Raw genomic sequence first — 23905 nt, 5'->3', positions numbered from 1 at the left:
CTTTCTTTCTTCCTTTTCCTTTCCCTTTTCCCTTTCCCTTTTCCCTTTCCCTTTCCCTTTCCCTTTCCTTTCCCCTTCCTTCCTTCCTTCCTTCCTTCCTTCCTTCCTTCCTTCCTTCCTTCCTTCCTTCCTTCCTTCCTTCCTTCCTTTCTTTCTTTCTTTCTTTCTTTCTTTCTCTCTCTCTCTCTCTCTCTCTCTCTCTCTCTCTCTTTCTTTCTTTCTTTCTTTCTTTCTTTCTTTCTTTCTTTCTTTCTTTCTTTCTTTCTTTCTTTCTTTCTTTCTTTCTTTCTTTCTTTCTTTCTCTTTCTTTTTTAAGACAGTCTCACTCTGTTGCCCAGGCTGGAGTGCAGTTGCACAATCTCGGCTCATTGCAACCTCTACCTCCTGGGCTCAACCAATTCTCCTGCCTTAGCCTCCTGAGTAGCTGGAACTAGTGCATGCCACCCTGCCAGGCTAATTTTTGTATTATTAGTAGAGATGGGGTTTCACCATGTTGGCCAGGCTGGTCTTGAACTCCTGACCTGAAGTGATCTGCCTGCCTTGGCCTCCCCAAGTGCTGGGATTACAGGTGTGAGCCACTACACCCAGCCCATGTTTACCCATTTCTTGCTCACCATTGTTCTTATTTTAAATAACAGCTTTATTGAGATATAATTTACATTCCAAAATGTTCAGCCTCTTAAAGTGTACAACTCAATAGTTTTTAATATACTCATATAGTTGTGCAGCTATCACTACTATCTAATTTCAGAATATTTTCATTACCTGGCTGGACACTGTGGCTCACACCTGTAATTGCAGGACTCTGGGAGGCTGCGGTGGGTGGATCACTTGAGGTCAGGAGTTCCAGACCAGCCTGGCCAAAAAGATGAAACTCCATCTCTATTAGTAATAAAAAATACAAAAATTAGCTGGGCATGGTGGCACATGTCTGTAGTCCCAGCTACTTGGGAGGCTGAGATGGGAGAATTGCTTGAACCTGGGAGGCAGAGGTTGCAGTGAGCTGAGGTTGCACCCCTGCACTCCAGCCTGGGTGACAGAGTGAGACTCTGTCTCAGAAAAAAAAAAAAAAAGAATATTTTCATCACCTCAAAAAGAAACTCCATAGCCATTTAGCAGTCATTTCCCATTCCCTCCTCCCCACAGTCCATGGCAGCCATCAATTTACATTCTGTCTATATGAATTTGCCCATTCTGGACATTTTATATAAAGGGACTCATACAGTATGTGGCCTTTTATGCCTGGTTTCTTTTACTTAGCATAATATTTTCAAGGCTCATCACATTGTCGCATGTATCAGTGTGTATCACCTCTAGAGCATGTATTATTTCTTTTTATGGTTATTTAATATTCCATTGCATGAACATACTACATTTTATTTATCCATTCATCAGTTGATAGATATTTGGGTTGTTTTCATGTCTTGGATATTATGTTCTTGTATCTTATTTTTTCTTCTGACTTCAGTGTCCTTCTTCCTGAAGAAAACTTTAGTAGCTCTTTCAATAAAATTCTTTGAATTAACAAACTCTCTGTCGCTCTGCAAATATCTTCATCTTTCCTCTTGAGTATAGAAGTATAGGCTGACTGACGGTAATTTTACTCAGCCCTTTATGATATTATTCTGTTGACTTCTAGCCCGTAATGTTGTTGTTGAGAAGTAGGTTGTTAGTCTAATTGTTTCTCCTTTGTAGGTAATCTGTTATTTTTCTCAGAATGCTTTTAAGATTTTCTTTGTCATGGTTTTTGTTTGTTTGTTTGCAATTTTACTACAATTTCTGTATATGTGATTTATGTTTTTTGGGGGGACTCATGCTTCCTCAATTTGAGGATTCATGTCTTTCACTAATTCTGTTAAGCTTTTCACCATTATCCCTTTAAATGTCATCTACCCTTTGTTCTCTCTCTGTTCTCCATCTGGAACTCCTCTTACTCATACATTAGGTCTTTTCATTCTAACCCCTTGTTTCCTAAGATGTCTTCTATATTTTCCAACTCTTTATCTCTTTGTACTGAATTCTGGATAATTTCCTCAGATCCATCTTCCAGTTTACCTTTCCTGACTTCCCTCTTCTGAACTGAGTCTTATATATTTCTATCAGGACATGTATCGTACAATACTGCAGTTAATTTTTACAAGGCCACTTCTCCACTAGACTACAAGCTCCTTGAAGGCAGAGCTGTGACTTACATACCAACTCATCTCAATACTTTTAAACTAGTATGACTAATGACTAGTAAACTAATGACTAGTATAGACCTAGCACAGAGACATTGTTTATTAAATACTATTTGAACTGAACTATTGGATCAAACATAAACTGTCTAGAAATAGGAAATTTTGACCTTTGGTCCTAGAAGGATCTCAGTGAGTAACTATTTTATAATAACTGAGGTTGGAATATACCAAACACCCAGTTTCTGTGAGAGCAAAATTTGTCCCAGAGTTCAGATTTCTACAATTAAGAGTGTAGTAAAAAGTTGCTTGCTGACTTTTAAATTCTAGTTTATTTGAATTATACTAAAAAAACAAGAAATATATTGATATAAAGCAGCTGTCAGAAACAGTTTCCTGATAGTACTCCGTATAAACTGATACATCTTATTCTATGTTTTTTTCTGAAATTTTGTCTAATTATTTGAGGTTGATTGCATGCTTATAAAATTTATTTAATACATTCCTGTGAATGGTAGTAACACAGTAAATCCTCATTAATTCCCCTAGTTATTGGAGAGGAAAACTTCCAATTTGCAATGCTTTTAAAAGATGGTGGTTTGATTACCTTCAAAGACATACAATAACTTGAGGTAACCATTACTAAATACTGCTTCCAATTAGAAGCTCTGGTAAATGTACTTTAATGACTACAAACTCCTGTAATCAGAAGTATCATTTGCATACATTGAGCAGGCCCTTAGAAACTTCCCATTACATTAGATTAAAAATGTCTACATTACATCAGTACTTATTCAGCATGTTATCTCTTTTTCTAACATTTTGGAATTAATAGAAGTTTAAATATCTCTCTCTTTCTCTTGTTTTCTCTTTCTTCCACTCCCTAGCTTCCCTGTCCTTTCATTGGTCAGGGAAGAGAACAGGGCCAGAGAAGGAAAGTGACTTATGCAAAGTCACACAGCTAGATAGCAGTCAAATTTTGAGCCCAAGGCGCTCAGGTCAAGTCTGAATCACTATTTATCTGTAGAATGCAATAGATAACCTTTTGGCTAGTCAATGTCAATGCACCACAAGTTTTTAATTAGCAGAATTTGTTTCTTTTTCTCAATACAAATGAAATAAAGCAATGACAATAGTTAGGAGGAAAGGTTGTTCCACATCTTAATAATGTAGTTACAAGTAGAGGCCAGAAACACAGGAAGATGCCTTTAATTAATGTCTGCAGTGCTCACTGTTGTCACCACTGTAGCATAATTTCTGGCTTTTCCAGGATGTCTTGGCAAATACATGGTGGCAGCCACAGCATACAATTTATATAGAATGAGGTTCAAAATAGCAGCACTGATAAGTATTAAGATATTTTCATTGTATTTGGAATAACAATTTTCTATTCTACTTTTATTGTGCCAGAATTTCTTTAGATATTTCAAATTGACTTGTAGTATTGTGTTATTGACCCGTAATCAATTGTGGAGCAAGAGCAGTGGTTTGGCCACAAGGAGATGGGATATGTTAATACAGGGGTGTGTAGAATTGGTGATCTGTCTCAGCTCTGGCTTTGAACTCAACCATATTCCTGGCTCTGTCTTCAAAACATAAATGCAAAATCAGATCCAAATGGAGCTAGTACATGGCACAAAAGCACCACAGATTCTGAACTCGTTTTGAACACAGTAATGGTTGCATGCAACTCACAACTGGAATAATTATATCTCTTGTTTCTGGCAATAAAACATGCATGAACTGGAAATGAGATCTAGCATCTTGTATCAGCAATAGTACAGGTTGAGTGTTTTAGCTCAACCAATTACTGCAGAAATGACCGTAATGGCCTGAACCAGGGGACATGTCTGAGACACGGGTGTTCAGCTCACCCCATCTCGTGGTAAACTCTTACGAATGAACTGGAGTTGTTTTGCATTTGTAGCCAGTAGACAGGTAGGCACATGTTAGGATGTGCCAGGACAGTTAGGATGGGACAGGAAGACATCCAAACTCTTAGAGATACATCTTAAGTATTTAGGAGTAAACATTTATAATGTGTGCCACTGACTTTCAAATAGCCCATTTCTCTCTCTCTCTCTCTCTCTATATATATATATAAACAAATATTTCACAATGTTAACAATTGGTGAATCTCCAGGTGAAGGACATATGGTGTTTATTGTACTATTCTTTTTTACTTTTCTATAGGTTTAAAATTTTCCAAGCTAAAAAATTTTAAATACACCCTCCTTTGCAGCCTCAGTGAAATTAAGGAGAAGATGGATTTATTTAAAAATAGAGTTAAGAGGAGATGATAACAAGAGAAGAAATGAAAAGGAAGCTGGCAGAACCAAGAAAAGATGTTAAGGAGAAAAATAAAACCATTGCGCAACTGAAAACCGCATGTAGGCACTGCTTGAGAAAAACACACGAGATAGAGGGAAAGGACGTGAAATGAAAATGATCAGAGAGAAGAGGAGAGATGTAGGGGACAGACAACTTCAGCAAGCTCACATCAGGACCTCATCCATCCAGTCATGCATCCATTTGGTATTCATTCAGCAACCGCTAAATGTTAGGCCCTCTGTCAGGAATCAAGGATGCAAAGTATCCCCAGGAAGCTCAGAAGGAGTAGAAGGATGGTTACTAGAGGCTGGGAAGGGTACTGGAGTAGGCGGTGGTGAGGTGGGGATGGTTAATGGGTACAAAAAAACAGGAAGAATGAGTAAGACCAACTATCTGATAGCACAACAGAGTGACTCCAGCCAATAATAACTTAAATGTGCATTTAAAAATAACTAAAAAAGTATAATTGGATTGTTTGTAACACAATTATAAAAGCTTGAGGGGATGGATTCCCCATTCTCCATGATGTGATTATTAAACATTGCATGCCGGTATCAAGACATCTCAGGTACCCCATAAATATACATACCTACTAGGTACTCACAAAAATTAAAAATTAAAAAATTTTAGAAGGGAAGCTGAGAAGAAGTAGAGAAAGCAACCACTAACAAGCAGAGCACAGCCTGTTCAGTCTCTAATAGAGGTGTGCTCTGCAGAACCCCAGGGAATAGGGAAGACAGAGTACAAATCTGTCTAGGGTGGGGACTGTACTTGTTTGCTGTGGCCGTTGTACCAAATTACCACAAAACATGGTGGCTTAACATAACACAATTTATTCTCTCACAGTTCTGGAGGCTAGAAGTCCAAACTCAATTTTGTTGGGCTGAAATCAAGGAGTCAGGAGGATACCTGTGATGGCATTTAGGCCCACCTGGGTGAGCCAGGACACTCTCTCCATCTCAAGATCCTTACTTGAATCATATCTGCAAAGTTCTCTTTTTGCCATGCAAGGTAACATTCAAGGAAGACTTTGGGATCTAGATGCAGATATCTTTTGCTGGGGGGTCTTTGTTCAGCCTACTCCAGGGATGGAGTTAGGGAAGCCTCACAGGGTGATATCTCACCAGGGTGAGTGCATTCGGCTAAGGGTAGAGCAGGTACAGGGGCCCAAGGTGCAGCAAACAAGGTGCCCTGTAGGCCTGAAAGCAGAGGACTGCAGTATAGCTGGTCTGGAGAGGCAAGCAGGAGACGTTTTGTGCCACGGATCTGTAGGCGGTGCTAAGACACAAGGAACTCAAAGAACACAAAGACACAAACTAGAGAAGGCTAAGTCCAGATTTGGCTTATGGAAGACTCATCCTAGCTGCAGTGTGGAGGATGGACTGGCAAGGAGACCAGGGAACAGGAAGACCAAGCAGGAGATCGATCTAGGAGTTCAGACAAGAAGTAGGGGCGATGAGGATAGTTAATTAAAACAGGGTCCTAAAGAAACAACACTAGCTGGGCGTGGTGCCACACACCTGTAGTCCCAACTACTCAGGAGGCTGAGGTGGGAAGATCACTTCACCCCAGGAGTTTGAGGCTGCAGTGAGCTATGATTGTACCACTGCACTCCAGCCTGGGCAACAGAGTGAGACCCTGTCTCTAAAAACAAAAAAAGAAAAGAAAAAAGAAACAATATTCATAACAGCAAACATAGGAGACAACCTGAAATATGGTAATGCTTTTTAGATTACTGGGTGGGTTGAGCTATTTTTACCACTAATCTCCTTCATTCTTGTAGATAATTGAGTTGTCTGCAATACTAACACAAACCGAGTTAAAACTATAATCCTATATGTGAAAAAGAAGAAAGAAACATTTTCAGTCAGGAGCAGATTTTTAATTTGTTATCTTGGTTATTGTATGCTATTGGGTTATTGGGTTCCTATCCTGAGAAAATCGTATGACACCAGATCCAAATTGGGTTATTTAAAAGCCAACATAAAGGCTCAGGGTTACATAACACAGTACATCGTTGCTATTCTACAAGCTGTTTCATGCCAATTTTTAATCAGCCTTAAAGCCTAGGCAGAAAACCCCAACATATTGCCTTCCCATGCAATTAAGAATGATTACATTTGTCTTTTACTAGGGAACACATTTATTTATATAATTGTACATTCTTTATTTTTAAAAACAAAATTTCATTAAAAATAAGCCTGAGTTTTGCTAAGAAGCCACCAGGTTTTTTCATTTCTGAGAAATGTAAGTCTCAGCAGAGCAAATTTATGGAAAAAGCAATACATTTAATAACACACCCTTTGAGGGCTTTTAACACTTTGTTAAATGGGGAGCAACAATAGTCAAGAAAAGGTGAGATTCTAGTTAAGGAAGTCTTAAACTTGGTTCTATTACAAAACAGCTTAATCCTGTATAATACTGGGGAGGAAGTCTTTGAAACAATAACAGACATAATGAACATAAAGAATGCCACTGTCTATGTCCAGGTCAATATAGGGCCTTGTAACTTTCATGTTTTACAAGAACATGTTTATTATAATAGTTTTAACAACCCATAATCCTTTGTTTCCAAAGAAGCAGGATTGCAGGCGACCTTTTGCAGGCCCAGCCCAGGTTTGGAACAAGGCTTCTTCCGCAAAAGCTGGATGCTGTGAGCTCTGTCAGCTGCATCGCTCTACCCCACACCTGCCTGGGTCTCCAGAGTGCATACTCTATTTGGGAGCAATGCCTGCCTTGAACTCCAACAGTATTTTGTCAGCATCTTTCCCCAAAGACTAAACTCTACAGCCTATATCAGGTGTCAGCCACCAGGTGAGTCTTTGCCTTGATAGGGGGAGGGATTGTGATGATGTTGCCACTCACTCACTGATCTCTGCCAGAGACTCCTGATGCCCTCACCACCCACCAGATTAGACCTTTCTGAAATTGAGTCAGGAATCAAGTTCAAGTTTGCTATACCCCTTAGACCTTGTGACTTGGGCTCTTCACAACCTCTAAAGGGCCAATTCTCACAGCTAAGCATATTTCCTCATCCCTAAGCCCCCTATTCCTGGCAAAAGCCTCACATCCCACTAGCGTAGCAGCCAGGTCCCAACACACCTCATGGTCAATGCTCATATGACACCTACAGGATTCACTGATGGCAATTGTTATTTGGGTCGAATCTTGCTCACAAAGAACTGCCCATTTCTCTACCATTGTGACTCCAGCAGCCATATCCAAATGTATGTCACAATCTTTCCTCTTCTGTTTTGGCTCTCTTATTCACAATCACAAAACAGAACCATGTTAGTTCTGGAAGTTTAATGTAAATAACTCACCAGGTTATATAAGGAGGGTGACTTCTAACCACTTTTTCAAATGTTTTTCAAGTTTTTCTAAGGCATCCTCTCTCTCTCTCTCTCTCTCTCTCTCACACACACACACACACACACACACACACACACACAATGTATATCACAAAAAATGCAGCTACTTTTTGAGGTCATAGTCCATGTTTTCTGACTTCTTTGGTTAATACTGCCTTATAGAGAAGGACTCTCTGCTTACGATTTTTCTTGAATGGAAAGCTGGTTGCATTTTGGACCTTCATTGATTCACTGACCCAGCCTAATGTGGGCTGTGATAAGAGGGAACACAATACAGACAGCCCCCAAAACAGCCCTGGAACAATCAGAGCCCTGCAAGTCCAGAGGTTGAAGAGGAAATAAAGACCCCCAGAATTCCCAGGAATCACCTCAAACTTGAATGAGATATTCACAATGCTAACATGACCCCAGGACTCCATACAACATTGTATTTGCACACCATAACCTAAGTCACCTAAATATGCTAAACTTGTTCTACCTACTGAAGAGGTGTTTGTTGATAAGAACTTGCCTAGCAAGAATAAGCAAGATAGAGACCAAGCAGAGGACACTGCCTTTGCCATTTGTTCCCTTTAATTTTTCTATCAATAGGAATGAGCAGAGGCCTTTCTAGAATTTCTTGGGGGCAGGGGGAGATATATTTAGAACTTGGAAATAGTTACGGCTTAGGGATGATGCTTTTGAAAATATTTCAGAAATTAAATCTATAATCTAAGCTTCTAAGGAGATTACTGTTCGGGTCCCACCAACAAAGACAAGGCCGAATGAGTGAGTTATTCTGGGGAGCCGCTCATGTGAGCCAGGAAATAGAAATGAAAGGTCCTGGGTGGGCTGGGAGTGATGTTAGCCCAAGCATGTCCCATGAAGACAAAACTCCACAGGAGGAGGACTTGAGCCCACCTGCGGGGGGATTGCTGTTGAGGCATACAGTGCCCTTTTCTCTTGGTTACAGGACTCCTATTTCAGGTAGGTGTCCAGTCCTTCTCAAGAGTGCCCATGTGCTTTGGGAACACTAAGCCCAGTAACTCCAACTTTGGTGACTGGTATGAGATAGGACATGGTCTTAACATCATCCAATCAGACTAAAGCCCATGTTTTTTCATTAGTGGCTGAGAAAGTCAAGCTCTTTCTTCCAAGGGGTGAAAGGAAGTATGTACCCTAGAGGGATGAGCCTGATAAAAGTGGAACCAACAACCCTGAAGAACAAAAGTTGAAAATGAGAGTGAGAAACTGAGCATTCAGCATATTTTTAAAGCCCCCCGGATGGAGGGTTGACTGAACCCAGAGTTCTTCTGACCTTTTACATCATCCAAATGGATTACTTTCTTCTTATTTAAGTCAGTTAAAGTTAGTTTCTTTCTTTCCTTCTTCTTCTTCTTCTTCTTCTTTTGTGTGTGTGTGTGTGTGTAACTTGCAACCTAAAGCCTCTTAACATACAAAGCATTCATGGTAAGGAAGCCATGTTCAAAGACCAGAAGAGAGACTGACTCCTCTTGCAAGCTAAAGAAATCAGGCCAATGGTCCAAGTTCCTGAAGGAGGAAACAATTTGAGAGTTGCAAAGAAGGTGAAGTGGGGTCAAGTGATGAAATGGTTTAAATGTGTCCCCCAAAGTTCATGTATTGGAAACTTAATCCCCAATGCAACAGTATTGAAGGGTGTGACCTTTATGAGGTGATTAGGTCATGAGGGCTCTGCCTTCATGAGCGGATTAATGTCTTTGTTTGTGGAGTAGGTTTCTTATAAAAGCAAATTTGGCCCTCTCTTGCTTTCTCTTGCACATTCTTTCACCATTTGATGCCTTCCCTCATGTTATGACACAGCAAGAAGGCCCTCACCAGATGCAGCCCCTAGACCTTGGACTTCTCAGCCTCCAAAGCCATAAGCCGAATAAACTTCTATTGTTTATCAATTACCCAGTCTGTGGTATACTATTATAGCAGCATGAAAAAGACTAAGGTGATTTAGGGAACCAGTGCTGAGGCCACAGGCAAGCAGCCAGACACTCATTTTATGCAGACCTGATATGACCTGCCAAGCTCAGGGTGGGTCTCTGAAGAAGTCATGTTGGGACAAATACAATCTTCAGTGAGGCATGGAGCTCATAACTAAATATATATCAGCCAATATTTACATTAGGGATCAGTCAGCACCTCCTGATATGTGCCAAAGATGGCAAGATATCATGTTGAGGCTAGACACGGTGGCTCATAACTATAATCCTGGCACTTTGGGATGTTGAGGTGGGTGGATCACCTGAGGTCAGGAGTTCAAGACCAGCCTGGCCAACATGGTAAAACCTCATCTATACAAAAATTATTTGGGCATGGTGGCACATGCCTGTAATCCCAGCTACTCAGGAGGCTGAGGCAGGAGAATTACTTGAACCCAGGAGGCAGAGGTTGCAGTGAGCTGAGATCATACAACTGCAACTGCACTCCAGCCTGGGTGACAGAGTGAGACTCTGTCTAAAAAGCAAAACAAAACAAAACAAAAACACATTAAAAGTGACCAAGGGCTGGGAAAGTGACACGGTGAGGCAAATGTGTAGTGTGTACATCCTGAGAGCTATATGGAGGGGCAGTAGAGTACTATCTGCTAGGCTTCATGCAATTAGGATGTTTTGGTGGGCCATGACAGACTGGGTGAAGAGATTTGACTTTATGTAAAATGTAAGTCTATTGGAATACTGAATGGGGAAGGGGGCAGTTAACAGAAGTTATAAATGGAATAGAGGAATATCAGTCTTTCAGGAAAGAAAAAAAAGCTAAAATAAATGCATAAAGTCTTATGTTAACACTAAATGAGCTTTCCTAGGCTGGGATGGTGGTCCTTCTGCTTGGTTAAACTACAGTCAGGGCCTATGAAATATGATGACACTACTGCCACCAAACACCTCTATCAGCTGTTCCCAGTGCTACACTCACCACCTTTCCAACCTGGAAGTCTGGAAAGTGGCTGAAGACATGGGAAGAATCTCTGCCTTAGTACTTCGAGATATCAAGTGCTCCAATTAGAAAATTACTCTCCTTAGGAAGAGTTCTGAAATGTGACTGAAAGGGAGGCAAACATCAAAGAGAGTGAGGAAGGCCCTAGATGCAGAGAAATAGTGGTTATGGTTTAAAGAAAGCAAAGTTACATCAAATAACTGACATAATTTTTCTTATTTCCATTTGCAATGAGCTGAGTCCAAAAATTACTGATTATTAGATATACATTTTTATGACATTTCCTATAATATAGGTTGATTGCAATGTAATAATAGCTAGTGTTTATTGGGTACTTGCTATGTGTCTGGCATTTTGCTAACTATTTGACATGCATTATCATATTGTGTGCCTACAACAACTCTGTAAGGTACATATGTATTATTATTATTTCCATTTATATAGAGAAAGCCAAGAAATGGAGAAATCGAGAAACTTGGCAACACATCCAGTAAAGAGTCCAAGCTTTTATAACAGCACAATACAGGAACAAAAAGGATAGCTTTGGGGAATGTCAACCTTTCCAAGGTAAGTTCTCAAATGTCAGTGTGAACAGTCATCAACATTGGAAAAACAAATTGTTTAATTCTCATAAGCTAACAAAATGATTATGACATACCATTTCCCATGCTACCTAGGTGAAGCATGCAAGCTGAATAGTCATAGCAATGTTAGTATTATTTTTTAAGGTTTTAAAAATTATATAGACAACTGTGAAGATAATTATTTTGATGAGTAAATTACTACAATAAATTATCATAAGGAAAATATCCAGATCAAGAATAGAAGTTGGGTCCCTACCCAAACCCTCCCTTTTCCTCCTCCCATCACAACCCTCTCCCTTCCCCAGAGGAATTGCTGGCCTGACTTTGTGGCAATCACTTTCTAGCTTTTTCTTACAGCTTTATCACCCAAGTGTGTGCCCCTAAATACTATAGTAAATGGTGTCTTTTTCTGCTGTGTCTTTTAGGTCTATTTTAATCTATAGGTTATCCAACTACCCATTTTTTCCACTTTTTTCCTCATAAAAATGATTTTTAAAGAAACCCTAAATACTATAGTAAATGGTGTCTTTTTCTGCTGTGCCTTTTAGGTCTATTTTAATCGATAGGTCATCCAACTATCTATTTTTTCCCCATGTTTCCTTATCAAAATGATTTTTTAAGAAACCAGGCCATGTATGCTGTAAACTGGCACTTTCCCATAGCTTGGATTTGGCTGATTGCCTCAATGTGAATATTATAACTATGTAGTATTACTCAAGCCATAAGGAGGGTATCAGGTAGATTTAAATGCAAATATCTTGTCTGCCACATACACAAGTATATTAAAACTCAGTTCCTCTAACAAGGGCCAGGGGACTTATTTATTAATTTACAAAAGTTTTGAACAGTTGCTTTGAGATAATCTTTTTCTTCCTCCCTCTCCCTTCTTGCTTTTTTTTTTTTTTAAGCGACAGCATCACGCTATGTTGCCCAGGCTGGTCTTGAACTCTTGGACTCAAGAGCTTCTCCTGTCTCAGCCTCCTGAGTAGCTGGGACTACAGGCACAAGCTACCATGTTTGGCTTCTTGCTGCCTTATACATACATCTAGAAAATCTGATAAAGGAAAAAATATCACATTGGATACATAACAAAGGGAACAAAATCAAGTATGAACAAAACAAAATAGAGAAAGAATTTTTCTTAGGAAGGAAATGGAAAGGACCAGCAATTTGAAAGTTTTGCACTATTCTTTCTTTAAGAGATAGTCATATGCAGCTACTAGCAGAAAAGAGATAGATGGTAGCAAAGCAAAATTAATAAAAGGGTAATATAAAATTCAGCACGATTTTTCTCAAGACCAGCAAGAGAGAAGCCTTAATCATTTTCCCTTCATGTGGACTCTTACCACATTGTTTTCAAGCCTTAGTTTCTAGCAATGGCCTTCAGGCATGGAATAAAAGTAGTTTTGCAGTTAAACACACTTGCTGTAAGATCTCGGGGCAACTTATTTAACACAAGTTTCCTTACATGAGCAGTGAGGATAATACATACCTTACGAGGCTGAGGGGGGCTCAAATGAGATAACAGCTATAAAGTGTCACACAGTAAATGCATAACAAATGTCCGTCTCCTTGCTGTCCTCCTCCCTGCCAAGTTATATCAATTTTCCCTTAAATATGTTGACTTTAAAATCCAAGCCATTGAATATCAAAAGTTCAAAGAAAGGGCATAAAAAATCCTGAAGTTTCATCTCACCCTATGCAGAAAAACCCTTTCTGACCATGTCCTTGTGCATTTAGACATTTAACAATACGCATAAATTTAAAGAACCAACAACAAAATCCTCCCTCCCATTATTTCCCACATTTTCCCTCTTCTATCCATTCTCTCTACAAACCTTGCTGGTTTGTCCCTTATTTATTCAACCACATAGCGTGAGGGAAGCTGGAGATCTTTTGGTCCAACTCTAATTTTTACCAATAAGGAAACTGACATCCAGAGAAATTAAATAACTTGTCCAAGTATGCTAGTTAACAGCAGAGGTGACAGACTCTAGCACTGGTTGCAAATTAAATGCCTATGTTTTGAAATTTCACATGGACCGCATAAATATGTACAACTATTATGTATCCATAAAAATTAAAATTTTAAAAAAAATGCATATGGGAGTCAGTAGGTAAAAGAAAAGAGAAGCAAGAGAGCTACAGCAGGAAGCACAGCTTGCTTTAAACATGATATCCAGCTCAGTGATCATGTGGGGGAGAAGGCCCAGTGTTCCTGGAACTCCTAATATTTAAAGAGATTATGGTAACTTGAAATTTTGTATTTAATCTTCTCATTTTTAAGTGTTGGCAATGTATTGAAGATTTTGAAGCCTCTCTGCTGGCCAAACAAGATGTATCTATAGGCTGGACTGAGTCCACAGCTGACCAGTTTGAAAACTCTGGCTCCGGCTAGCCTTAATTTAAATTTTTTAAATTTAATTTGCTTTGATTCCTGCACTCCTCAAAAAAAATCTTCAATGGCTCCCCACTGTCTACAAGGTAAAGTCTAAACTTTGTCACCAGTCCTTCAAGGCAATCCATGACTATATCCAAGACCCTAAAACATATTTCCACCTTATAGTCAGTCTCCATCTTCCATGATGGCTGAACTGTACTCTAGGAAGGAAAATATTCAGAAAGGCACCTGTCCAGGCCATGAGGGCTGCTCCTGGGTCCCTGAGCTTTTTCCTTTCCTGAAATGCCCTACACTGTGCATGCCTATCAATGAAACCCTGTCCATCTTTAACTGTCCAGCTCCACCTCTCCACAAAGCATCACTGATGGCCAGCCAAATGCCCCCTTGCTCTGAATTTCCATAGGACTTTATATCACTCACAAAACACTTACAACATACTGCCTTGTTTTGGCATTACTTACATAGCTCATTTTCCCAAACACCTAATAATATTCACAGAAGGAAGAGTTTGGGTCTTGCACTATATTGAATATCCTGCAGTGCTTTGTACATAGCACGGAGCTCAATAAACATTTTGGGAACATTATCCTTCTCTACTGAAAACTTGTGGATCAAACATAAAGTGCCCTTTGTTTACCTGGCACAACTCTGTCACTTCTATACTTCTATAGGCCAGGCTTTTCACCAAGCACACAGCATCTGAATAGTGCAAAGGGCAAAGACCTTACCTCCCTGCTCCTAAGACATCTTTCCCTACTGAACTACTGCTTTTGAGTTGCTTTGAGATTTCTTCCTCCAGAAGCACTCACACCTTTGCCTTAGACAACATTGATTCCAAATGGCCACTGTTAAACATTCATCTATTACATGAAAGCATTCCAGGGAAGTTTGTCTATTTCTATGTATTAAGGTTAATTGATCAGATTTGATGATAATCACTTTGGAAGGGACAAAGGGACAGAGAACTAGGCCATCAGCCAACACGCACTGTGCAAATATTTTAGTTGTGATAAAACCAATGGAGTCAAGCAAATAAGCATCATTAAGCTGTGGCTAGCTAGCAACCAACATTCATTTTGATTATGGGAGTGACACATTTATATCTCACACTTTGTTTTTCTGGAACCACACCCATTTTCAGCCATTTCTATTCAGTGTTGAAAAAGACAAGAAAAATTAGACTCAATTTTATTTTTACTGGCCTGGACAACACCAGAGGCACTCAATAAAATGCTTCTCGAGTGAACTTTTTAAAAATTAATTTTTACTTTTGCTTAACACAAATGCAATTACCAAAAAGATAAAATACCACCATCTTATAAGAGGGCCTAAATTTGCACAGTAATGGGAAAACTTGATACAGTCTTATCTCAAACCAGCAAAGTTTAGATGTCAGCTCAGTAATTTCAATTAGCACATTCTGGATACATCCTTTCTAACCTGTACAAATACATACTGTCAAAGGCAAATTAAGCCTTGCAAACAGTATTTATTTGCCTTGCATTAATGTCACATGATAATCTGTGTTTGGATATCAGAGAGCCAAGACAATCAAGAATTCCAGGAAATGTCAAAGAAAACTAATGACTACAGAGGTTTCCACTGTGAAAACAATGTCCTATTTTTGGATGATCACATCTACTAACCCTCTAATTTTTTTTTTTTCAAGAGGGGATAGATAATTCATTCTTAAACTTACATCGAGAATACATCTAATAGAAGAATAATATACTAGATATACTCAAGTTCCAATAAAAATGATGCTTTTCTTTGTAATTCCTTTGTAGAAGAAAGGAGAAATGGGGATGGATTACAAACACTGATCAAGAGGCTCTGAGTACCCTCATTTTTCCTATTTTTATGTCTTTTACGATGAAATGACTTAAAGCAATACTCTCCCCTCTTGAAAACTAATAAAGTGAGCATGCTTATTTATCTTATTTATTTTTTATACAAATATATTGTCTTCTGCATTCAGAAATTAGCGTTTAAAACACTTCAGGCATAAAAGGAATCTAAATCTTTGATAATTGGTTAAACTCTCCGATTTAGAACAACAGCAACAAATATTTTCTGATTATATTGTTGCAAAAATAAAAGTATCCATGGTTTTGTTAAAGAACAAGAACAAAGTAACACATTTAATGAAAACAGGAGGAAGCCTGGAATCCACCGTGATAAAACTCATTTGCAATATGAATGCTGCCAGAGGAAGGGTTGGTCAGAGCTCTTCCTCATCTTAAACCAAGCCAAAAATAAATGGGCGACTCCAAGTCCCTTTGATTTTGTTAAATGTATATTTCCAGTGTAAACTGGCGTTGTTTAAGTTAACAATGTTTTCCCAAAGGGCCGGTTGGAAAGAATGAGAGTCCTGCAAATGCAACCTGAGAAAATGTGTTCCTCGCACGGAAATGGAAGAGCTGTGTTGAGACACCAGAGACACACGCAGGGCATCTGCGCGAGGTGACATTAGGTTACCCTTAATGAGTTTTCTGCTTCTGACAACGGGGTGTCACTTTTTTTCTTCTTTTCTTTTAACTGTAAAAGGTCCTGGGGTGAAAATGAGTGGATAATCGCCCCCACACTCCTAGATGCCTTCCGGGAGAAGAGGGCGGACACCGGCTGGGGAGGCGGGATCAGGACCAGGAGGCCCAGGAACGGGTGGCTGAGGTCAAGGCCCAGGACCTGGACGCCCACTCTCAGTGCCAGGTGCCCGGGAGAGGAAGACTGGGCGGACCCCCACGCTCCCACATGAGGGGGACTTAGGTCAATGCAGGAAACATCGCATGTCAGCTCCTTCCACTCGGAGAGCCCGGGTGTCTTCCTGAGAGCTGGCAGGAAAGCGGCCGAGGCGCAGAGGCGCCCGGAGGCAGCCGCCCCGGCCGCGTCCCCACCGGGCTGCGAGAGCTGCGGGGCGGCCCTTACCTGGTTCCTGCGGTACCAGGCGCCTGAGAGGGAGCCGTTGCCTGCACCTGACGCCCCGTACGTGAAATTCAGTGACAGCTCGTCCAGGGCGGCCGAGGCGGCTTCCCCGGGGCCCGCGGGCGCCAATGTTGCCATGAGGTCTCGCTCCCGGCTCTCAGGCTCCGGCTTGGGCTGCGGCCGCCTCCCCGCCCGGTTGCACCGCGAGGAGGCCGCGCCCGGGCCGCGCCGCAGCCACTTCCTGCTCGGTGCCCGGGCGAGGCTGGCGCGCCGAGGCCACCTGGCTCCCGCCCCCGCGCGGCCGCAGGTGCTTCCAGCCAGGCCGGGCGCGGCCTCCTCTCCTTCTCCGAAGCAAGGTGTCGGCGGGGAGACCGACGATCTGCGGCCTCCTGGGGCCGCAGGGCTCGCACCGCGTCCTCCTCCCGCCGGGCCAGTGTCTGCATCCTCCGGGCCGCACTGCCCAGGGGGCAATCCCCGCGGCCCTCCGCAACGGGTGCCCGCGCTTGTCGGGGCCAGAATCAGATCATCTCCGATGTAAACATTTGTCCAAGTCAGTGGAAAAGGAGGAGACACTGACTAACCCAAAGCAGCTACCATCTCCCATCTCTACCTGGCAATTCCGGTCCTCTATCACATATGTAGTGTTTCTCACTGATATTTTAAAAGTTAATTGCATATGAAAATGTCATGAGTTCCCAGAAATATTGTAAGCAATATGAACAAAAAAGATCCGAGCGATTAAATCTCAGTGCCAATGCTTGATACATCCTTAGTAAATAATCATTGAATGAGGAATGTGGTAGACCGTAGGACCCCAGTGTGCGATGACTGGATTGGGTTTTCTTCAGATGGGACCAGGTGGAATTGCGGAAAACTTCCCAGCTACTGTATATATGAATTTAGGATGAGAGATAAATGTTGTTATTAATCTTAAGAACTCTAACGAGATGTTCTGGTTTTACCTGTATTCAAATAATAATGTGTGACCACAAATGATCTGTAAGATATTTCTCACTTTAAAAAGACCATGATTCTATTCTGTTGCCTGAAGCCTGATACTTGCCTTCTTTTGTTTACACAATGCTGAGGTTTTTCTTAGATAATGTGCTTTGACTTCCATGACTTCATGAAAGAGAGACCTGCAAGAAAAGAGAATTGCTGCCTAGAAGGGAGCAGGGACAGTTTTCAGTGTTTCTTAGGGGAAATGTGCAAATGAGAGAAAAAGAGTGAGAAAAAGTCATTTCACATATAGAAAAAGCAAGACGTCATCTCAGAAATTGTGTAGTTTCTTGCTTAAGCACTCGAGATGTTCAGTGAACAGCTAACAATTGTGGTTAACTATTCCCAATTTTAAGAGGCTGGTTTACTTCAAATAAATATCTAAAGGAAAAAGGTCTCCATTTGTTATATTACATTTTATTTTATTTTTTGAGACAGGGTCTTGTTCTGTTGCCCAGGCTGGAGTGCAGTGGTGTGATCTTGACTCACTGCAGCCTCACATTCCTGGGCCCAAGTGATCCTCCCACCTGGGACTACATACAGGTGCATGCCACCATGCTCAGCTGATTTTTTTTTTTTTTTTTTTTTTTTTTTTTTAGATAGAGTCTCTCTCTCTCTTGCCTAGGCTGGAGTGCAGTGGCACAATCTCAGCTCACTGCAACCTCCGCCTCCTGGCTTCAAGCAGTGCTCCTGCCTCAGCCTCCTGAGTAGCTGTGACTACACATGCACACCACCATGCCTGGCTAATTTTTGTATTTTTAGTAGACACAGCATTTCACGGTGTTGGCCAGGCTGGCTTCAAGCTCCTGACCTCCAGTGATCCCCTTGTCTTGGCTTCCCAAAGTGCTGGGATTACAGGTGTGAGCCACCACACCCGTTCCTGGCTAATATTTTTCTATTTTTTTGTAGGGTCAGGGTCTCGCTATTTTTCCTAGACTGGTCTAGAACTCCTGGCCTCAAACAGTTGTCCCATCGCGGCCTCCCAGAGTGATGGGATTACAGGTGTGAGCTGCCATGCCTGGTCTGATAAGTTTTCTATAATATCACATTAATTGATATTGGTGACTTTATTAATGCTTCTTTCTCTTCACATGCTTTAAGATGCAAGTAACAGAATATCCAAGTAAAAGTGGCTTAAACAATAAGTATCTGCTATCTCCAGAGGAATGTGTCTCTATGTGGTTCTATTATGTCGTCACTTCCACCTTTCTCCTCTGCTATCCCTGCGGTACTGGCCTTGTCCATTGAGGGAGGAAAGCCTTTTCCAGAATCCTCCCTGCATCCTTTCAGCTCAGATCCCATTGGCTGGGACTGGGTCACATGCCCATGTTCTACCAGCAAGGGAGGCTGGGAAAGTGATTCTTGGCTATTTCCAGCCTAGTGAGAGGTGAGCTTTACCAACCAGGATGAGTGGGAATGCCATGGGGGCATGGGGGAGGGGAACCTGTCAAGCCTGGTACAACCACTCTTTAGTATTTTTCTATCAGCCAGATTGTAAGTAGTTGTACAGTTGCTAACAAGCAAAATATTAAATGGATTGTGTTACCTTCTGGTTTAAAATACCTCAAAGCCTCCCCATTGCCATAATGAAGTCCACACTTTTTTTTTTTTTTTGAGACGGAGTCTTGCTCTAATGCCCAGGCTGGAGTGCAGTGGCACGGTCTCAGCTCACTGCAAGCTCCGCCTCCCGGGTTCACACCATTCTCCCGCCTCAGCCTCCTGAGTAGCTGGGACTACAGGTGCCTGCCACCATGCCTGGCTAATTTCTTGTATTTTTAGTAGAGTCGGGGTTTCACCGTGTTAGCCAGGGTGGTCTCCATCTCCTGACCTCATGATCCACCCACCTCGGCCTCCCAAAGTGTTGGGATTACAGGCGCAAGCCACCGTGCCTGGCCAAAGTCCACACTTTTAAAACGTGGCACATGAGATCCTTGTGATCTGGCCCTCATACTCTAGTGAGCCAAAGCAGCAAACTTAAGAAGCCATGTTGGCTAATTTCTGCTTGAACCCTCCATTCTGTGGTGAAGCAGCTCTCCAGAGGGAAATGCTGAAGACAGGACAGAGCACACGGCTCCCCCACATGTCTTGCTTCAGTCACTATGTTTCTTAAACAATAAATGACCCTAGTCCTTACCTTTAATTGCATATGATAACATCTGATGGGGTTAGTGATGATGTGTCTACAATCTAAAACCAGGAGTATCTCTTAAATGCAAAACTTGATGTGATTCTGATTTAATGTAATTTAGGCATAAGTTTGATGTGATTTTGCAAATACTGAATTTTCACCACCTGCATATGAACTGTGAACTGAAATGCTGCTTTGGAGCCATCTGACATAACTGCTCCTGGGTCACAGGCCTCAGTCTTGCTCTATCACCCAGGCTGAAGTTCAGTGGCGTGATCATGGCATTGTAGCCTGGAACTCCTGGGATGAAGTGATCCAAAATTCAGCCTAAGGAGTAGCTGAGACCACAGGCACATGTCACCATTCCTGGCTAATTTTTAATTTTTTTCTAGAGATGAGGTCTGCTCTGTTGCCCAGGCTGGTCTCCAACTCCTGGGCTCAAGCAATCCTCCAGCCTCAGCCTCTGAAAGTGCTGGGATTACAAGCAGGAGTCACCTTGCCCTGAGACTTCAGGGATCTCCATTGATCCTTAGGCTTCTCAGTGCCTATAGGCAACTCTGTTATCTAGAGCATGTCCTCAACTGTATGCATAGTTACCTAAGTTATTTTAGAATCTGCTCATTGTCACCTAAAGAAGGAAAAAGAAACCACATTTCCTTGTCTCTGGCACATGTCATTTTAATTTTTTTCTCCCTTCTTTCTTGTTCTTATTTTCCCTGTCTTCTTTCTCTTAATCTTGAGAAAGTTTGTTTCACAGACTCAGCAACAATTCTAGTTTCCCTAGAGGGTTTTCTTTCTTTTCTTTTCTTTTTTTTTTTTCTTTTCTTCCTTTCTTCCTTCCTTCCTCTTCCCTTCCCTTCCCTTCTTTTCTTTTCTTTTCCCTTCCCTTCCTTTCCTTTCCTCTCTTCCTTCCTCCCTCCCTCCCTCCTCCTTCCTTCCTTCCTTTCTCTCTCTCTTCCTTCCTTCCTTCCTTTCTCTTTCTTTCTTTCTTTCTTTCTTTCTTTCTTTCTTTCTTTCTTTCTTTCTTTCTTTCTTTCCTTCCTTCCTTCCTTCTTTCTTTCTCTTTCTTTCCCTCCCTTCCTCCCTCCCTCCTTCCTTCCTTCCCTCCTTCCTTCCTTCTTTTTTTTTTCCCCCAAGGTCTTGCTCTGTCACCCAGGCTGGAGTGCAGTGGCATGATCTTGAACGCAGTGGTGCAATTTCATCTCACTACAGCCTCGACCTCCTAGGCTCAAGTGATCATCCCATCTCAGCCTCCTGAGTAACTGGGACTACAGGTGTGCACCACCATGTCCAGCTAATTCTTTTTCTTTCTTTTTTTTTTTTTTAAGATGGAGTCTTGCTCTGTTGCCCAGGCTGGAGTGCAATGGTACAATCTCAGCTCACTGCAACCTCTGCCTCCTGAGTTCAAGCAATTCTCCTGCCTCAGCCTCCTGGGTACCTGAGATTACAGGTGCACGCCATCACACCTGGCTAATTTTTGTATTTTTAGTGGAGACAGGGTTTTACCGTGTTGACCAGGCTGGTCTCAAACTCCTGACCTCATGATCTGTCCACCTCAGCCTCCCAAAGTGCTGGGATTACAGGCATGAGCCACTGTGCCCAGCCAATTTTTAATTTTTTTTGTAGAGATGGGGTCTCATTATGTTTCCCAGGCTGGTCTAGAACTCCTGGCCTCAAAAAATTCAGTGAGACTTCTGAATAAAACTAAGTTTAATTCTTTAAAAGCTTGATTTTTTTTCTTTAGTTGATACTCTGCTATACTCAACTTGTTCCCATTTTATTTCTTAATTTAAAAAATCATTTTCAATTTCTTTACATTTGTTTAAAACCTCTAATTTTGGAGGAAGATGGTACATGATGCAGAGAAGATTTGATGTACAGCCTACCACGTGCTGTTCTCTAGATTCCAAGATGTCACTGCTATTGCTGCTGCTGTCCTAATGTGTGGGGGTGGTTGAAACGAAGAATTCGTGACCAGCGTTCCTTCCCACACAGTTCACAAGGAGGCGGCAGGAATGCCATGTGAACTATTTTGGTCCCAGCAGTGTAGGCAGAGCTGTGGAGATTGTTCCGTACTTTGTGACGGCCTCTACCTCTCGTGGGATTTCTTCAGGGGATATCCTGTTCAGTTTATGGGATGCCAAAAGCTAAAAAAAGGGCTGAAACGTGGAGGTCTGTCTTCCTCAGTTAATTTGAAGAACTCTACTCTGGTGCCAAATCATTTACTTAGAGAGCAGGGTTAGATTTTGCCTACCTTGCCTGGGATCAGTCACTGGCAGCATTAACAAAACAGCTTTTTTTTTTTTTTTTTTTCCTCTCTCAACTTTTTTGTAGATACAGCAGGACATATGCAGGTTTGTTACATGGGATTCTTGCATCCAGGTAGTGAGCATAGTTACCAATAGGTAGTTTTTCAACCTATACCCTCCTCCTTCCCTCCCCTTTCTAGCAGTCCACAGTGTCAGTTGTTCCCATTAATAAAATGCTTTTTCTTTTAAATTCATCTCTAGCACAATTCAGTTGATACTAGTTGTGTTACAATAAGCATTACTCAAATTAGGAGCTTTTAAGGGGCCAAAGTAGAGAAGGGTATGGATTAATTCAGGTATCTCACATCATAAGCCAAGTCCAGATTAGAGACTTTGATGAGAGAGACAAAACTTTAAATCTTATAGAATAACATATGACACTATCTCTATAAACAGCAGTTTGGCAATTGTTAAAGTGCAAACACAAGGCAGACTGTCTGGGTTCAAATCCTGACTCCACTGCTTATTTGCTGTATGACCTCATCTAGTTGCTCAATTTCTCTGAGCCTTGTCTTCAATACCTGTAAAAGGGAGATGATAAGGAGTACCCAAAACATAGAAAGTACTCAATAAGTGCTGGCTATAACCTTACAATAGGGAAGGATCCCTTAAACAAATTAAAAAATAGAATCCACATAGACAAAGATTCATAAGTGCAATTACAATAAAACTAAGAACTTTTTTTTTTTTTTGGAGACAGGTTCTTGCTCTGTTGTCCAGGATGGAGTGCAGTGGTGCAATCTTGGCACGACGAAGCCTTGATCTCCAAGGCTCAAGCCATCCTCCTACCTCAGCCTCATGACTAGCTGGGACTACAGGCTCACACCACCACATCCAGCTAATTTTTGTGTTTTTTGTAGAAATGGAGTTTCACTATGTTGCCCAGGTTGGTCTCAAACTCCTGGGCTCAAGCAATCTGCCTGCTTTGGCCTCCCGAAGTGCTGGGTTTACAGGCATGAGCCACCATGCCCAGCCAAACTAAGAACTTGTATACATCAATAGGCACCATAAAGTGTAAAAAGATAAGTCAGAAACTGAGAACCTTAATACAAAAATGCTAGCCAGGGATGGTGGCGCATGCCTGTAGTCTCAGCTACTTGGGGAGGCTGAGGCAGGAGGATCAGATCACCTCAGCTCAGGAGGTCAAGGCTGCCCTGACCTGTGATCATGCCACTGCACTCCAGCCTCGGCAATAGAGTGAGACCCTGTCTCAAAAAACAAAACAAAAATCAAACTCAGAACCTTTTCGCACACATATGACTGACCAAGGATTCACATCCAGAATATATAAATAACTCCTTCAGGTCAATAAGAAAAAGTCAGACAACCTGGTAGAAAAATGGGCTAAAGTATAAACAGATAGTCTTCATAAGAAAAAATATAAATGGCTAATAAACATATAAAATACTTCATTTTCACCAATAATCAGAAAAATACAAAATAATATCTCCAATGAGAACCATTTTACACCTGCTTGTTGGCAAAAAAAATTTTTTTTAATTTGCATACCAAATGTTGATAAGGATGTGGAGCAAAAGAAACTCTTATTTAGTGCTGATGCTGTTGACATTGGAAAGAGTTTGACAGTATTTGGTAAAGATGAAGGAGTACATGTGAATTTCACTCTTATGTACATACCCCAGAGAAACTTCCATACCTAGAGAGCAGAAGAGATGTACAAGAATAACAGCACCCTTTGTAATAGCAAAAAAAAAAAAAAAAAAAAAAAAAAAAAAA

General features: G+C 41.3%; 1 protein-coding gene across 1 annotated transcript in view; it reads right to left on the bottom strand.

The window, feature by feature from the left end:
• The window catches only part of LOC113224956 (NIPA-like protein 2), a 100376-nt gene extending 83506 nt beyond the window's left edge, over positions 1-16870 (bottom strand). The window contains exon 1 of the mRNA XM_026454958.1: positions 16736-16870. Coding sequence (XP_026310743.1) covers positions 16736-16870 — 135 coding nt within the window. The remainder of the gene's footprint in view (positions 1-16735) is intronic.
• Positions 16871-23905: the final 7035 nt, after the last annotated feature.

This window comes from Piliocolobus tephrosceles, chromosome 7 (assembly GCF_002776525.5).
Source record: "Piliocolobus tephrosceles isolate RC106 chromosome 7, ASM277652v3, whole genome shotgun sequence".
NCBI classification, from domain to species: domain Eukaryota; kingdom Metazoa; phylum Chordata; class Mammalia; order Primates; family Cercopithecidae; genus Piliocolobus; species Piliocolobus tephrosceles.
Note: the sequence above shows the minus strand (reverse complement) of the source record. Positions and strands in the feature narration are given on the sequence as shown.